This window comes from Pagrus major, chromosome 21, assembly GCF_040436345.1.
Source record: "Pagrus major chromosome 21, Pma_NU_1.0".
NCBI lineage: Eukaryota > Metazoa > Chordata > Actinopteri > Spariformes > Sparidae > Pagrus > Pagrus major.
In genome coordinates this window covers 24,231,005-24,249,505 of record NC_133235.1, presented here as the reverse complement: position 1 = coordinate 24,249,505, position 18,501 = coordinate 24,231,005, and the positions used below count along the sequence as shown (strand labels likewise).

Here is an 18,501-nt window from a genome sequence, read left to right as displayed (position 1 = left end):
GAGATTACGCTATTCAGTCTCCCATTTTCACCTCTGTGTCTTGGTGGAACAGCAGGAAGTGTTGAGGGTGGTCGTTAGAAACATGCCTCTGCTTGACATCTCTGGAGGGAGGAAGTGGTGATAAATGAGTGTTGAGAAGCTTGATTAAATAGAACATTACCTCATGCTGTGCAGCTCAGTTCTAAGGAACGTGTGGATAAGACATTAAGAAAACTAAGTAAAGGAGCGTCTTGCGTTCAGAAATTCCTAAGTAGGGTGTGTCTGCATTGAGCAGGAAAGGGGTGCATCACTTTTCAGTACGTGCATGCATATGTGAGTGGTCAGATGTCTGCCCATTGCCGGCCAGAGCAAGAACCTTATGCTCCATTTCTCTCGGGTCGAGATGAGAGGAGTGGAAGTAAGATGTGCTGCATCTTTAATGAGAGTCTGACATATTCAGTGCCACTGTCTCACTATCTGCGCTGCCAGTGCCTTCTTCATCCTCACCTGCATGGCACTCCCAGCGAGGACAGAAAACAGAGAATGCCACTAAGCCTCACAGATGCTTTCAAGAATCTAAATGCCACCCACACCCTCCTTAGAAGCAGATACCACTTACGGTAGCACCATGTGTAGGTGCCAATCCCTGATGCCAGTAACTCACACTTAATAAAACCTTGTGAAGCAGAGTCCTTGCTCTATTCATTATGACTCTGTTTCCTCAGTGGCATTTAATTGATTGGTATAATGGTTTTTATAGACTCTTCATTAGCCTGTTACAGCAGTGGATCAATACAACATCATTACGCGCATGATTGAACCGAGTACCACGCATCTGCTCCGGGGCACACTGGTCTGTATTTGTAAACAGTCATTAACGTCACAATGTTCCACTAACATACATGAACTGTTGAGGTTGTTTCTTTGCCAGACTGATATGCTACATGCGAGTGGCTTGTGAGTAAATGAATAACGGATATTTTATCTAACAACAAGATTGATCAGATGTACTGTGATTTAGCCCCCAGTCAAAGCCATTTTGCCTGATGATAAGGGCTTTAGATGGTCACTAGAAGGTGTGAAGCTTGTTTCTAAGAGCCTGATATACGTTGTGGGTAAGCCAGTCACAAGTGGACAGTTCAAAGTACGTAAGTTCACACCTGGCATCATAATGCGTCTCCACGTGAGTCCCAAGGGATCACTTGTGATCAGATCTCAAGTCCCTGATGTACATGCAAATAAACATGTTTCTTTTAACAGGCAGACCAACAGTAATAGCCAACACGGTGGGACAAAAAGATATGTTTTTTACACAAAGAAAGAAACAAGTTGCTATATAACATTTGCTGAATTTACAAGAAGGCCCAAATAATTAAGAATTTGTCATAGATAGTGTTTCAGAAAATGTATAAAGGCCCTCCTTAGCAACATCTCACAAAACCTCATACTTTTTTTAAGGGGGTCTGGAGACTTTCTTCATAGGCGAAAAAAGAAGTACCATTTATTGGTTATTATTACTGTATTTGTAAAATTTGATATATGTTGACCATCAATGAAATGTTGTTATCTTCCGTCAATTTACTGTACAATGTGAAATAAGTTGACAGCAATATAACATAGCTGGTACAGCATTACTACAACAAACTGATGTTTTGAAAAGTAAGAAAAGAAAATGACACCAAGTCTTCTCACAATATGCTTAAGCAACTTTGATAAACATATACAGCACAAAAAAAATAGCTTCATTATCAAAATCCAGCTACAAATGAATTTCAATACGGTGAAACATGCTTTTAATAATGTATTCAGGCAGTTTGGATGCCTTCCTCTCTGTATGCAAGTCTTTGTGCTTCTGTAAGCGTGTGTGAACTGAAAAGTTACGGGCGTCGTATCTTCTTTCACCCTTCATTCTGTCCCTGAGGGACTGTCCTCCACTGTTCACAAAACAAAGTACTCTTGTGCACATAGGTGGAAAAATTTGTTTAACCCATTCACCCCTGAGATTTCCTCACTGTCTGTGTTCATTGAACTCTGATAGGATCTAAATACTTCCTTTGAGATTGCACACATGGGCCGTGCACTGAGGTCAGACGGGGCCCTTTGTGTATATGTGCATGCGCATGGGTGCGTGTGCTGAGTTAGTTTGGATGGAGTGACTTGCTTTGTGCGAGACCAGTCGACCACGTCCCTCACAATAGGCAGAAAAAAGGGGGTGACTACCTTTTTTGACCGAGCATTTTATCACAGTGAGATCATAGCAATTGGCTTTTCATGGCATGTGGTGTGCTGTTATGAGAGGAGTGTTTGTAGTGGGTGCAGAGAAATGCTGTTTAATTTCACCTTTTCACTCCTCACTCCAAAGCAGGTGCCTATTTTGATGATCATGTGCAATCCAGCACAGTAGTTCATCCCTGCTGAATCCCCCAGTGTGTTATTGCTCTATTTGGCTCCCCCTCCCCTTGCTTTATTTTTAACAACCCCATTATCCCCCTTCTCTCCTCTAAACTGGCCAACACATGTTTTTGAAAACTGATTTTGTTGCCTACCTTCTACTATAGCGCCCTTTGATTTCCCCCCCGCAAAGTGCGAGACAGAACCAGGGATAGAGGGAGGGGGGAAAGTGAGGGGGGAGAAGGGCGGGGGTTAAGAGAAATGGAGGGAAGGGTTGATGAAAACAACAGATCTCTGCTCCCCAATCCTTTTGTGTCGACGGTGTTAATCCATCCGAGCAAACCCGGCTCCCCACCCCACCCCACCTCCACCCAACCCGCACCGCTCACCCTCCCTCAACCCCTGCTTCTGCACCAACTACCCGGCGCTCCCACCACATAAACAACCGACAGCAGCGCTGAAACCAATACTCGTCCCCCAGACGAGTCGAGCAGAAGTACACGGCAGCCGCAGTAGCCCCTCAAACAAGCACACAACTCAGGCTCAACTCTGTCCCTGCTTTCATCCTGTTCATCTTCGTGGCCACTGGGAACAAGCCTCTATTCTGGATGACTTGCTTTTGTTTGTTTATGCAAACATATTTTAATCTTGCATCAACGTGTCAACGTGTGTGTATTGGAAATTGCAAAGTACTGTTTTCCCCTCCGTGTGTGTTTTGCTTTCATGCGTTTGCTCCTCTGTTGTTGTTCTGCTCTGTTTTGGCTACTGTACATGTCGTGAATGCACTTGAGAGCAACACGGTGTATTCACTGCAAGTGTTTTTGTGTCGTGGTCTTGTTTACGAGCTGTAAGAGAGAGGAGGGGGAGGGAGGAGGGGGAGCGCAGCGGTTGCCGGGGGAAGAGGAGGTTGTGTCTAATGAGGTCACACCCTGGCAACCCGGTGACTCCTCCCATTCAGCTCCCCCCCCCCTCCCTGCCTCCCCCATCTTTCCACTTGGCCCCCTCTGAGTGTGCCCACCCACTCAACCCCCCCCCCACCCTCTGACAGAGAGAGCTGTCCGTGGTGCTGAAAGCAGAGAAACACATCCAGGCTCCAGTTACAGTGCAGCTGCAAAGGGAAGGCAGGCGAGACACACGAGACGACAAAAATATAAAACGAGAACTTGGAAGAGAAAGAGACTTGGGTGTGAGTTCTTACGAGGATGAGTTGAAAAGCACACAGTGACAGAAATAGGAGTGCAGGAAAGGGAAGGGGGGAGAGAGAGAGGGAGAGCGGATGACGCTCTAGTAGAAGGTGGCTACAGTCGGCAGTGGGCGTGTTCTTCTTGTTGTGATCTATAGCTGGGAAGCCCGGTGTCATCTGCTTAAGCACAGACCAACTGTACAGACCTGTGTGGATGAGCAGGATGGAGGGAGCCGGCAGGGAACGGCCATGACTGGAAACGCACACAACCCCGCTTTACCTCGGTCTTAACCTTCAGGGCACCGTGGATGAGGACATTTTCTGCACTCTGACTGAAAAGCAGAAGGAGAGACACTCTGGGAACGAAGCATTAAAAAGACTGTGAGCGCCTGGTCTGCAACTGCACAGGGGAGTTTGATGTGAGAGCGTGTTCGTAGTGTGTATTTGTGTCATGCTTGCGGTTGCGGGTGCGGTCTGTTGCTACGCTGCGTGTTCCTCCCGTCTCTAGCATGTGCAAATGTGTGGAGCAGTGAAGAAGCTGGCACCTGGCTCTAAGTTTGGCACCGTCTGGACTGGAGGGGTCGCATCTCCCTTTTGTGCCCAGGGGAGGGAGCATTGGGCTGGGCACCCAATGGCCTACCTCCCCTCTAGCACCAGCCTTATTATCCTGGGTCACAGGGACTCCCTCTAGCAACTCACTCAGTTTGGAGGATACATACAATGGATGGAAGTCTATGTGGATTTAAGTGGAATAGTGCACTGGTGCTCCAGCATAGGTCAGAGTTCACTAGCGTGCACTGGACTCATCAGGGGAAGACAGAAGACACGTTGGTGCACAAACCAGCAGGGACACAGCCCCGTTGTAAGTATGCATCCTAACATTTACTTGTACACAACAATGACCCACAAACCCACAAAGATATATGCAAATGCTCATGCTACATCATAATGCATGCAAAAATGTTTTCCCTCTACTCAAGTCTACATAAAATCCGCCAAAGCAGAGCTGCCAAGTGTAGCACCTGTGCATGCCTGGCTTTACAGGTTAATCTTCATTCGGTCCACTGTGCTGCACTGATGTGTGCATGCGTGCACGAGCGCCCACGCGTGTTGTGCCCAGACAATTGGCCTTGCAATCTATTTGACATTATGTCTCAAGAATATCCATGCTGCCCTTCTCCTGTGACACGGTTGCCTGGGAACAGAAACGGCGTGCCACTTTCATTTACTTTTAAAGCAAAGTGCACCTCTGTGTTCCAACTGTTGCAGCCCATGTCAACTGGGGCAACGGGAGGGAGAGGAGATGAGATAGAAGAGGAAAAAAAGAGAAAATGCATCAAGTGAAGGGGAAAGAGTGAGAATGGGGAGGAAAATAAAGCTCTGTTGAGGAAAAAAAAAACGAGTTTCTCAATTGACAGGTTTTATAGAGATTAGCGAGTAAGAATAGCATTTTACATCGATGAGTTACGGGAGGACAATCCAATGTGAAAGGCTCGGTTGGTGAAAACAGTGTGATAAACAAGCTGATTCTAGTGCATAGTGCTGCTCCAGGCTTACAGGGATTAGGCAGGCAGGCTTAATTCAGCTCAAACACTGTTTGAACTGTGCCTTCCCACTGCTGCACCCTTAACACATCTAACCGGTGCACCTCGTTTCTCCTCAGAAACCATGATTTATTTCCTTTGTAAGGGTTCGGATCTCTGGCCGTGCCTGTGCATCGGTGATAAGACCTGATAATCATGGGGGGGAAAAAAATCTCCACACCACTTGACACCAGGATTCTGTGCCCTAGAACGCTGCTCAGAGATGGTGAATCTGTCTGTTCAGCCGGCTCTTATCAGTCCTCTCCTCGTGCCTGTACAAACCTATGCTAAGGAGTGTTGAGAATGTGTCGTAGGTAGTGGAAGTAGCAGATAAACTCATTGACCTAGGCACCATGCTGGACTTTGTGATAGACAGACACGAGTTAGAGGGATGCTGAGGATGTCCAGACAATGGCCAGTCTCTCAGTTGGCCTTGCAATCTCCATCTGGCAAGCCCCCCTTCCCTCCTCTCACCCCCCTCGCTGCCCTTGCCTGCCTACACACACATACACACACAAACATACATACAGTTATCACAAGCCCCCTCCCCCTCCCCACACACACACACTCACACTCAGTGCTTCTCTCTCACACGTAAACAAGCATGAGTCTTAGGCTGATCTGAAAACATTGACCTACATAAAAGCATGCACTGTCTTCTTCTCTTCCACCACTGGCCTCTCCAAATTCACATTTGGCTGTTGCACATAGTATATGCCATGTTGCATGCGGTTGCACACGTTTCCAAGCAAATGCATACCGCACATGCATGCACACTGAATCACACCGTTAGCTGCTCAGTGCCTGCGTTTGGATCTTAAGTGGCTGCAAACAGTGCTGTTTTCAAATGATTCTCTATTTAGAAGGGGTGAATCATAGTATGGTTGCACCAATGTGGATTTTTCATTGAAGAGGCTTTTCCTCACAGCAACATCCACACTCATTTCTTATGACAGTGATGCTGCCAGTAATAGTCTTTTTACAGAATCAAAAGGCAGCAAGGAACAACTCAAGAGGAGGTTATTTTTAGATCTTAACCATGAGATTGAAGCTGATATCCGCATATGCAAAACCATGCATCACAGTCTAGTACAATTGCTTCATTTAATCTGTGTGGCTGGTCCCAGGAGTACAATATTTTCACATCTGAGCCCAGCACATATTACAACCGCAGAAGATGAAAGCCATTTTTTTCTGTTTCATTCAGACACTCACTTGGTTACGGCCAGTTATTTAAGCCAGAAAATGTGCGAACACAACTGAGAAAATGAGCAGCCGCTACTGATCCACAGCCAGTCGGAAAACTGAAACACTGAAACTGAAGGTTATGAGTAACAGGAGCTAGATGGCGAGTCCCTTGGCTGTTTGCATATTTGCATTTGCATGTGAGCTTTTGTGCATGTGTTTGTGTGCGACAGAGAGAGATGATGCAACCCTCCAGGGAAAATTTTTACTCTTGTGGACACGGGCATGATGCAAGTCTCTGAATCTTTCATAGGCCATGAACTCCTCAGCAACAGTCAGGAACATTACAAACAAAAGCAACATCACACAAAATCAGTTGTGTGACATTATTATGGTGCTGATGCAATCTTGTTACATCGGATCCCATCTCACCAAGGCTGACCTTGAAACACGAAGGTTGAGACAATGAATACTGACGTAAAGGCATGCTTGTTTTGCATTCAGACCTTCTTATGCTCTAGTGGTCCATATTGTTAATGTTTTGTGTATCTCTTTAAGGCAAACAATTGGCACTAACACTTTCTTTGTGCTTTTATCAGAATGCTGTGGAAACACTTGAAAAATGATGAGCTCCAAAGAGGAGGAAACTCTCCGTTTTTTCCAGTATGTTGAGGAGAATGGGCTGAGAGCCTACAACGGCCTGGTAGCTCAGAACTTGGACCACGCCAGGAATGAGAGAAATAGGACATATCTGCAGGAGAAAAACGACAAGAAGAGAAAACAGGAGGAAGCCATAAGGAGGTAGGAAGGAAACAAACAACAAGTAATTGAGAAAGGTTTTGCACAGAGATATCCTATAATAAACATACATTTATAGTCTGGTTTGGATTGGATAGTGGTAGGATTCCCAGTGTTCTATGAAGTAGACTCACACGTCTTGCTACAGCATACTAATGGCATTCTGCTCTGTAAATGCAAGGACGTCACCGGGTTCACTTCAGGATGAGTGTAAGGAATTGGGACAAGTGGCCAGAGGGTCCCTGTGGCAATGGCAGGTTGCCATATTTTGGGGGTTGCCAATGTGGACTGGTGCACCCCACGATCTATAGAGGATAATTAATTTTTCACTTTTAGACTTATTTGGGACTTGTCCTTGGATGGAGGTCGTCGCTGCTCCATTTTTGAGACGGAGAGCGCAAAGAATTAAGAAGGAACGGGGTGGGCTGTGGCAGAAAGTGAGTGAGGCTGTGAGGTATGTTAAAAGACTTCTGGCTATGTTGTTGTGATGTACGTATATATCTGACAATCCCCTTGGTAGAAAGTTGTATCATTTTCAAGAAGTTGTTGTAACACCTATTAGAGTTTGAGAAAATGTGTTGGGTTTTTTTTCGATCAACCCCATCAGAGATCAGTTGCGTGTGCCGCTGCACCCTGTTTCACATGTTGTGATGAGCAAGCAGTTCAAGCAGTGCCACTATGCAGAGCAACACCACTGCGTGGCATCCCGAAACTTGAACGAATAAGAAAGAGGCACGCACTAACAACGTGACGAGCACGTGGATACGGCGTGCTTGTGTTGTGGGGTAGAATAGCAAGCAATGAGTCACAGAGTCATCGGGATGTGAACCATTGGAATGTGATGGTGCGACGATGTGGACACGTGTTGCTTTGTTTCCCAAAAAATTTGTGAGCAAATCAGAGTCTGAAACGACACCAGAATCAGAGTCTGTCGACAAATTATGAGGTTGGTTTTTTGCTGTTTTTTTAAATATTTAGGTTTTTTTTTCTGTGCTCTAACATGAAGTAATATCACTTTTTGTTGAGTCTTAGGACTGATGACTCAACTGAATGAATGTAATATTTTTCCAAGTCAAGAGTGTTCATTTTAAATTACAATCATGCTGTCATAGTGAAGGCTAGAGGACTCATAAATAGCATTACCATTTGCTATGCGAGGACACCAAGTGGATGCATATTTTATCTGAGAGAACACCATTGATGGTCAAACAATTAATCTAATGATGCAGTCTGCCACGCAAACATCAATTTGCAATGATAAGGCTTATGGGAAATGTTGTCCAATTTTGTCATGTAATCTAAAAATCATTTGTGTGTTTGGTCCGTCCGTCTGACACGGTGCAAAGTATTCTGGCAGCTGTTGAGAGTTTTAGCTGTGCATCAGATGATTATATCGATGTGGTTTGGGAGGCTGAGCATTCATAATATGTGACCAGATGTGGATCTTCTTAACTGATTTACACTTTGAACCCTGACACATTTCTGTCAAGGGGTTGGTCAAAGTCAAAAAGAGGTGCAACTGTGATTGTCAGATTACTGTGCAGTATGCGTGCTTGCATGATCAAAGCTGACTTGGAGTTCAACTTTATACCTCAGGCATCAGAAAGACAAGCCAAGTTAGATCTCTAAAAACACTGCAAAATCTATCCTTGACTCTCTTTCATCACTTGCCAGCAAAGTGTCCCTGCTCCCATTCTTATTAGCAGTCTGACGCAGTCCTGTACAGTAACTTGGTGAATGGGACAGGGCGATGCCTGAGGAAAGTGGCAGCTACTGTCCTGCCATCCTTCCACTGTCTCTCAGCTGTTGCTATAGCTAAAATATTAATACACAGTCACTAGAGGAAAAGTCTAAAAAAATAACTGGATTTTTCATGAGGCCTATAAGTAGGTCAATGAGACGACCCATTTTTACAGTAACTGACTGAGAGGGACAGAGTGTGTGTGAGGACTCGTGTGCATGCTTGCATTTGCATGTGCGCAGGCACGTACGAGCGTGCTTATGTACAAAGTGCGTGCGTGAATTTGAACAACAGGAAAATAGATCAGAGTGTGAGAAAGGGTAGGAAAGAGCAAATGGCCTGTGTGAGGGAGAAAGAGCTTGTTAGAGCAAATGTGTTTAAGAGTGGGGAGAAAGAAGGAAAAAAAACCTGTTAGAGAGAGAGATTAAGTGTGAGGCTCAGTTGCAGGAGATGTGTTCTGCCTGGTGACAGCTGGAACAGCCACAGGCCAATCAGATCAGCGCGTTAGGTTTGAGTGAGGCGGGCCTTCCTGCCTGCTGCCATCTCACTCTGGGTTTCTTTTATTGTGTTTCATCAGGAGAAGTTATTCACACAGTCATACACACACACACACACATGCCCACTGATTTACTTAAACATGCAAGTGTATTCAAAATTACACACACGCGCACACACACACACAAAGAAAACACCCATACATTTACTTATATTTACATGTGCTTGCAAATTCTAAACGGCTGTTTTCCCCTATGTTTACCCATTGTGTGTACATGTGCGTGTTTCCACAGACATCTTTTTCATTTCTTTATTTTTTTAATCTGTTTTTTAGTTCTCCTTCAGTGTTTTCATTTATTTCTGTCATGTTGTTTTTCCTGTCGCATGGCATCACAGTGCGAGAGCTGCCCGACAACAAGTCAACTGGTCCTAGCACACCTGTGGTCTGTCCTCCAGCCAATCACTGGGCAAATATCCTATAAATAATCCAGTCACCATCACTCCAGTCACACCCACCCACCCACACACACACACACACACAACCCATGCATATGAGTGTGCATGCTCATACAGCAGATGCACAACCAAAACAAATGAGATGTAGAGACTGTTGATACTACACTGCTGACACCTGTGGCTGAACCCCATAGATGAATATTTACCACTTTAATTCAGAGTCATTTTAGCCTAAACAAGGATGCTTAATGTTTTTATACAGAAAATGCATTAATATCCATGAAACATGTGATTTGATGTTTACTTTTTTCCCACCTTTTTTTAAAATAACATGGTCAGTGTGGCTCCACAGGTTGCTGCATGCACCTGTCTCTCGTATCACCGCAGTAATCTGTAGGCAAAATGTAATGTGGCTATGAGGTACAAATGATGTGCACGTGCTCTTTATTATTGTTGTGCGCCGGCAGCTGGTTTTGTGTCTGGTTTCTATGGGTACCCTGTTGTTGCTAGGCAAAGTTAAGCCCCTGACCAATGAACCCACCCCACCAAGCACCTTCTGTTCAGCAGCTGGCCCAGAGGGAATCAGAGTCAGCAAAGTCACACACCCACATGCGTGACACAAGACACACATGCAAATTCATCCATTTGTTTAAACAAATCTCTGATATTCATTTTAGCCGTGAATCTCTGTGAAAACTGTGGAGATCAATTGTGTATACGTTGCAAACCTATCATGTCTTTTGTACAAACCATTTTCCATAAACACAGACAGATCTTGAGCTCATTTACTCTGATACTGATACACACACACAGATGTACACACACATACACAGCCCTCCTTTCCCCCCATTACCACACAACACTCAGACATCATTAACGCTCCATTCAGGCCAATCATCCATTTACAGGGATTGATTGGGTACAGGCTGTGGGACTTCCATGGTGTCATTATGTGTGCAGTTGTGTGAGCGGCGTCGGTCATATCCAGGGTTAAACTCAAATCAATGCTTTGCCCTGATAGAGACCCTGTTTTCAGTGGTGCTAACATGTCTGTTATTGTTAACTTGGCGCTCTCATCCTTTGAGCCACATGCACACACACACACAATGGAAATATGCCACGATGACTCTGTATGTCAGGGAATGCTGTGTGTTATTTTTGCTATCTCCTGTCCTGACACAAACAGCTTCCAGGGGATGATGTGGAAACTTGGGTCAAGATTTTTGTCCAATGATGTAAACCAATATGAAGTTTCATACACTTGAGAGCATTCATCATTGTTATTTACATAGATATTTATGTCCCCTTGACCTCTCTACCCTCTGTCCCCCACTTCCCCTCTTTCTGTTTTAGGACGGGCGAGGATATTACAACCGAAGGCAAGCACTTGCGTATGGGCTCCATTACCATGCCGGACCCCCAGGAACGCATGCCAATGCCCCATCCACATGCCCTCGCCTGCGGGCAGGGCTTCTCCGTACGCTCCCAGTCCCTCCACTCTGTTGGCGGCGGGAACAGCGGGGGCGGAGGAGGAGGAGATGAGGAAGTGGGAAGCCCGACCTCTAGGAAACAGCCCCCACCTAAGCCCAGGAGGGACCCGGCCACCAAGCTAAGCATGTCGTCCGAGGCGGTGGACCACAGTCCCATGTCCACCTGCCGTGGGGAGAGATGTGACGGTGAGTGGTGGTGGCACTTCACACCAAACGACGGGGCTATATATAGCTGCTCTCTGCAGTGCCCTCTGCAACACTGCTTCTCCTACAATGACATGACATCTGGCTATTCACTGCATACTTCACACTGAGTACCATAGTGGCTGATTGATGCAAAAAAATGAGCTATAAGTACAGTGAGGTTAAAACGTCTAAGTTGCACTTGACCAAAATTAAAAACGGATAGCGTGCAGTTCAATGCACTACATTTGAAAGAATACCTAGATATGTGCTGTACTGCAGTGACTAGACTGGACATGTGTGAGGAAAAAACACTATTTAGTCTGTTTATAGTGTAATTAACTACATATGCCAGAGCAATTGCAGAAGCCAACATGTATGAAGACAGGTTGAAAAGATTGAGATTGTGAACTAACATGTTGAGCAGAGTGGTAGTATCATAATGCGATGCATATGATTGAGTGTTACATTTTTCGTGCTCTGGGCTTTGGAAGCCTTTTTTGTGTTTTATAATAGCTACACTTCAAGGCCTTGGCAGATTCTGTTTATTCAGGGATTAAAAGGTCATTCTATTTTTGAGAATCTTGAAGTGTAAAAGAAGATCTCCGGCACAGTTTTAGCACAAACAAATATTTATAAATATGATCATTTTCTCAGCTTATGCGTGCAATCATCAGGTGTTGTGTTTTGCTCTGTAGATTTCATTCGTCAAAACTCCAGCGAGTATTTGGAACGACTTTATTGTTAGACCAACGGGTTTCAGCTTTTGGCCGTCATCAGGTTCAAAATGAAACACATTACAAGCAACATTCAAAAATGTTAGGAATGAAACAGAAAAAAATATATAAGTTTCAAAATATATGAAAGACCATTGGCATACATCCTCATACATCTGCCAGTTGGGCACCTACAAAGGTGTGTTAGGTACATGTTCATGTGGCTTAATATTGTCCCCCTTTTTCAATTTTTCTTTTCTGCTTCGTACCAGCCCTATTTAAATGTTGTTTGTAATGTGTTTCATGATGACCCTGATGAAAGCCCCAGGCTGGATGGTTTACCAGTAAAGTTTTTCTATATATAACTGTTGCTGGAGTTTTGACCTCTTTAGACTTTTCCCCTTCTCCATGAAGTAGGTACAGTAGATCCAGAAACATTTCCCAGCCTTAAAAACTGTCTCAGTTTCTATTGTTGAGAGTAATGAGTAATGCTAAATATATTGACACGTCCTGTGCACTTTGAAGCTCCAATAATTTCACCCTAGTAGATGAATCAGAGTGCTGTGTTGGTTACAGAAGGTTATTGGTCGCACAGTCCAATTGTCAGATTTGTTATGAGTTCACATTAAGACCATAGAAGTGTCTTGACAGCTCTATAACCTTATTTACAACTGACATACTTTAATATTTCTGCAAGGCAAATGAAGGCCAAACAGTTTTCCTTCCAGTTAAAACTGGCAGGGCCAACAGTTAGAGATGCCTTGATCAAGATCCAGTAAGAGCACCCTGCAGCAGTTTCACTCCATTTTCTGAAGCAAAATAAACAAACACAATATGCTTGCTTGGCCACGGATGAAAAAGAGGGCATAATTACAGTACATCAACTCAGTGTAAGGAAAGCTTTAATGAATAGGACAGGAATTAATTGAGCTAAAGGAATGTTTCCCTCAACAAGCCACAGATACAATCACTGCTGTGCACAATGCACACAGATGTAAATGCAACAGTTTTATTGGAAAGATATCACCCATAATGCATGTGATGAGCAAAAAGAAAAAAACAACAAGAACTGCAAAATTAAAATTAAATTTAGAGTATCATCATAGTTTTTGGGGCAGGTGGCTGTGAAAGCAAAACATTTAAAGGTTGCAGGAAGCTTTGACTCCATTTCAGTTTGGATGCTTCGTCGTGATGTTTAGGGAGTCGCCCAGCCTGGCTCAGATTGGTGGGGATCTCTCTATGTGCACACAGATCTTCCTGGGCACCACGGCAACCATCCCACAGAAACAAGACCCCCTGCAGCCCAGCCAATCACAGAATCACTGAGCAGCACGAGCCAATGGGGCTCTAGAGATGCTGGAGTCTGAGGCACGTGAGCCAATCAGAGCGAGAGTGTGGGGGTGTCCCTGGCTGAGGGGAGGGTTGCGTGCTCTGTAGCTGGCGCTGTAGCGGGAAGGGGAGGAGCTTGTCAGAGTAGAATTCATTCAGGAGGAGCGATTGACCTAGATTCGTTTTCCCCAGGAGGAGAGGGAGAGGGGGAGGGGGTTGCGGGTAAACACATCCGCTACAGGGGGGAGGGGGAGAAGAGGGAGCAATGAGAGAGGGGAAGAGAAGGGACAGGGAGTAAGAGATGTTTGGAGGGATGGATTCATCATCAGTGCTGAAACAGAGCTCAGGATCCACCATGCAAACCTGTCATTGTAATAATGCGATAAAGATATTGGTACACTACTGTGTGCACATCACTGTATTCACACGCATATACACATACTCACACAAAAAAGTGAGAGATGCAAGAATGTCAGTCCAATTAAACATACATCAGGACCACATCTGGCTTCAACCAAATCCTCTATTAACACCTTATTAATTAGTGGTAATGAGGAGAAAACGTGGGACCAAAAAGCCTGTTTCATCCTCAGTTCAAATTAGCATCATCAACATCACCCTGGATAAATGCGTGGCATTCAAAACTAAATGAAATATTCGGCTTTTGTCTTCAGTATTTAGCTTTATTTCACCTACTGGATCTTCTTGACTGAATTCATTCATTCAAACAAAAGACTCGAAGATTGATTTCCATACCTGTTCATCTAACTTTCTGTTACATATCTGCAAACAATTAGATTTCCATTTTCTGGAAGGAATGACTTTGTCACGGGAAAGTGTGAGACTGTGTGGGATAAAATGCGTACATCCCTGTCCTAATTTCCTTTTTTGAATGTGTAGGCATTTGCAGTGTGTGCGTGCGTGCTTGCGTGCATGTAATGTCGGTGGTGAGTCATACAGTTACGGGAAGTATGCGTGTGTCTGGGCCATCTGGCGTCTGAATTATTAAAGGTGTAAAATCTGCAGTTTGAAGATTTCAGACATGGTCCAGCTCTTAACTACACTTATCTCCCCCTGCCTATCAGAGAAAGGGACACTCCTATCCAAACATCTCAGTAGTGTCTGACCTAGAAAGACACTGTGGCCAACTCAGTAGTAAACTGTGAGTAAACTAGCATTAGGGCCGCGCTGTACAGTACAGTAGTATCTAGTCAATGTGAACACTGTACCGTAGCCTCACTGCACCACATCTAAAGAGATTCACACTGCAATGCTACGTCACCACTATCAGGAAGAAGCTCCACAGTGTGTGTGACCCAGATACTATACTCACATACTGCTCCGCTGCCGTATATGTGACCTAGAAACATGCATATGCCTCCACTATTCCCACATATCTGACTCAAGATATTGCTCACAACTATACACGTTGACCTAGATCTGACCCACATCACTGCAGTCGGCTTTATAGGAATGGCAATGGTTCACTTAATCATGAATGATTGCCAAAAATAGAGCTTTGTTAAATTCAGTATTCTGTTGTGTATGATAGCAGAAATCAGCAGCAGAAGAATAAAGGAAATTATACCGTACATCATAGTCAACAAATGGGAACACCAGAAAAACATATACTTCTGTGTTCTCGGTTCATGCTTGTGAATGTGATTTTCTCCAGTGAATTTGTGTGTTTAGACTTTCCTCCTCTCTGTCTTTTTGCAGCTCAAGGATGCAGTGAGGACTGTAGGAGGGTGCCGCCACCCAAACCCAAGAGGAACCCCAACACACAACTGAGTGTTTCCTTCGACGAGTCCTTCATCAAGAGCCATGGAGGCAGTGGGATGTGCCCCTCCAAACCTCTCCACCACGTCTCCTCCCCCTGCGAGCGCAACCCCTCTCCTCCACAGAGCGATGAGAGCCCTACAGATGACTGTGAAGATGAACCTGTCTACATAGAGATGGGCGGGATCGACGTGGGAGCTCGAGAACCCCTGAAGAGCGAGGACGAGGAGCCGGGAGAGTCTGTGTACGAGGAGATGAAGTACCCGGCTCTGGATGATATGGAGTACCGCACTGACCCTGTGGGATGTCGCTCCGCATGCCCCACCCCAGCACCCTACGACCCTGAACCTCTCAGTCGCTGCTCCACACCTCGAAACATTCCCCTCTGTGACATTCCTGCACCCTTTCCCAATTTACTCACCCATCGGCCTCCACTGCTGGTGTTCCCACCGGCGCCGGCCCAGTGCTCGCCCAACTCGGACGAGTCTCCTCTCACCCCTCTAGATGTAACCAAATTGCCCATGCTGGAGAACCAATCCTACAGCAAATCCCCCACGTCCTCCAACGAGCCACCCTCCTCTGCACACCTCCGCAGGGAGCTCACTGCCACCCCAACCCTCACCGTGTCTGGCCGCTCATCTGCGCCTCCTCTACCCTGTACCCTCTACAAATCCTCCTCCTCATCCTCGTATCAGCGCAGCCACTCCGCTTGCCCGTCACCAGTCAGCATGGGCCGCTGTCTCACCCCTCTCAGCCTCATGCGTACACCTCCCTTTGATGCGCCGATGCCATTCCCCGGAGGTCTGCCCCGTAGCGCCTCCGCCACACCTCACGGCAAAGGCTCGCCACCTCAAGACGGTGTGGGTCGACTCCATGGCTCTATGCAGAACGTTTCAACAGGGCGTTCACGGACACCCACCAGCCCACTGGACGAACTGACCAACCTGTTCACCACCGGCAGGAACATGCTGAAGAAAAACTCCAGCGGAAGGAAGTCTAAGGAGCCTGGAGAGAGTGAGTCATTTCACACATTTGCCTGATCTTTTTTGAATGTAGTGAAGCAAATGGCACAAACACACAAGCTCATTTTTATTGATTTATGTTTTATTGAATCCCAAAGAGTGTCGACAGCTGTTAACAAAAAATCTTCCATGTATGTGCATTTTTTCATTGCGGAAGAAAGAGCACATTACAAGAGCTGCAAAATCCCAGAATAACATGCCAGAGAGCACGAGTAATATACTAGAGCCTCTATGGACAACATGGACAATGTAACGGTCTAAATGTTTTTTTTGCAGTAAACTCTGGAGCAAAGACAAATAATTGGTCTTCAGTAATCTATCCCTGTTTTAGTGACCAAGTTTAGCCCCACTAAATTAGGAGTCTGTGCAGAGTATGCACCACTTTTACAGTACCACACTTGGTGTTTGTGACGCTCTCTGCAACCTTCCATTTGTTTAATCTAGGCCCAGCAAGCCAAGTCTGATACAGATCGTATGATTTAATCTGAGGGGATTAGAGACCAAAGCAGACAGCAGGTCCGTCAAACCTACTCATGGCATTAGGCCATCAGGCGGCATTAATTTTAAATATGTAAACATCATGTTTAAATACAGATAGCCATACCACCATCAAGGCTCTGCCAAAATGAATGCAGCTGACGAGGGAATCATAATTTGCTTATAGTGCACAAGTTGCTTATAAAACAGATAAACACTAAATCACTATTGCTCACATTATCATATGGCGTCACATGGTGAGTCTGGTGCCAGCAGCATTACCGGTCAGTCGTGAATAAAAGATTGATGACTGCAGGCATTAAACCAAACTAAGGAAACGAGACAGCGTTTCATAAATGCAGGAAGGATAGTGTATTAATGTAAAGACATGTGATGCATTATTGGAAATGGGTCACTAATAAATTAATATAGAGTGCCAGATAATGTGAGTGAGGTTTGACACAAACTTTAACCCTATAGCTGACATACAGCTCCATGGCTACTTCCTCTTTTCAACTGAGCTGTAAAATGTGAAAAAGTTCTAGAAATTGAACTAAAACCCTTTTATTAAATGCTCCAGAAGAGAAAAAGAGATTTTATTCAAGCACGTTTTGTACATAAATCATAAAAGAATTCACACATCCATCCTTACTTGCTGCTCTTAGCAACTACAACATAGCAACAGTGGAAGGAAGAGAAATCCCTGTTTCTTATTTGCAGATTCCCTCCCCATGGGTAATGCAGCCAATCACAGCTCAGGGCATGCCAGTCTACAACGGAGCAATGAGCTCCTGGTGGGGGAATCAGCTACGGCTCTGAACTCAAATCTACACCTGATCAGAGGATTTCAGATTCTCGTTTCTGTCCAATCAGCACACACTCTTCTCCTGATTGAGCCAATCAGGTTGCCGTGGCAGCTGTGCAGACGGGGATAGTGGAAGCAGACAGTTTATGAATTCTTGCTATCTTGAGTTCAATAATAAATACATCTTTCACCTAGTGTATGCATGTGCCAACTGGTGCATATCTGCTAAACAATCCTACATTTGCTATGCATTGGTGTACATTAATTGATGGTTAAATTGTCAAAGGGTGCAGATGCCAGGAATTCCCTGTGATGTCTTACAAATGAGCCCATTGACAATATATTGTTCTCCAGCCCCATCTGGTTTTTAAACAGTCTTCATATGCTTCCTATACATCAAGGGTGAGCTGAGCTGAAATGCCTTTAACATTTTTTTTTTTTTTTTGTATCCCAACACCTGTGGTCAGGCGCCACACGGGGCTCAAGGACTGACAGGTTGTGTGTGTTGCTGTGTGACTGGCTACAAGCACACATGGTATAATGAGCACACAAACCTCACACAATGAACGGGGGTTAATTTTTTCTCTCTCCCTTTCTGAGGCAGCAACAGCTCCTCTGACCCACTTACCAACCGGTTAATCGCCACACTCCCTCTCATTTTACACACACACATGCATGCATGTATGCATGCGCATACACTAAAAATCCATGTATGACGCATGACATGACAAGGGATGCTTGTGCACGGTACTGTATGTTAAAGCCCATATAGAAACTGTATATAGTGGGCACAGCCTACATGGAAATCAATCATGCACATACATTTTTTATCCGTGCGGTGATGATCTATAATGTCGTTATTGAGCACTGATTCAGTGACATACATACG

The 18,501-nt window shown here is 45.0% G+C and overlaps 1 protein-coding gene across 1 annotated transcript in view; it reads left to right on the top strand.

The window, feature by feature from the left end:
• The first annotated feature begins 6,943 nt into the window (after nt 1–6,943).
• Nucleotides 6,944–18,501, top strand: part of nyap2b (neuronal tyrosine-phosphorylated phosphoinositide-3-kinase adaptor 2b) — a 14,748-nt gene continuing 3,190 nt past the window's right edge. Inside the window, exons 1-4 of the mRNA XM_073491903.1 lie at nt 6,944–7,122; nt 11,165–11,491; nt 14,440–14,450; nt 15,249–16,322. Of these exons, the coding sequence (XP_073348004.1) occupies nt 6,944–7,122; nt 11,165–11,491; nt 14,440–14,450; nt 15,249–16,322 (1,591 nt within the window). The remainder of the gene's footprint in view (nt 7,123–11,164; nt 11,492–14,439; nt 14,451–15,248; nt 16,323–18,501) is intronic.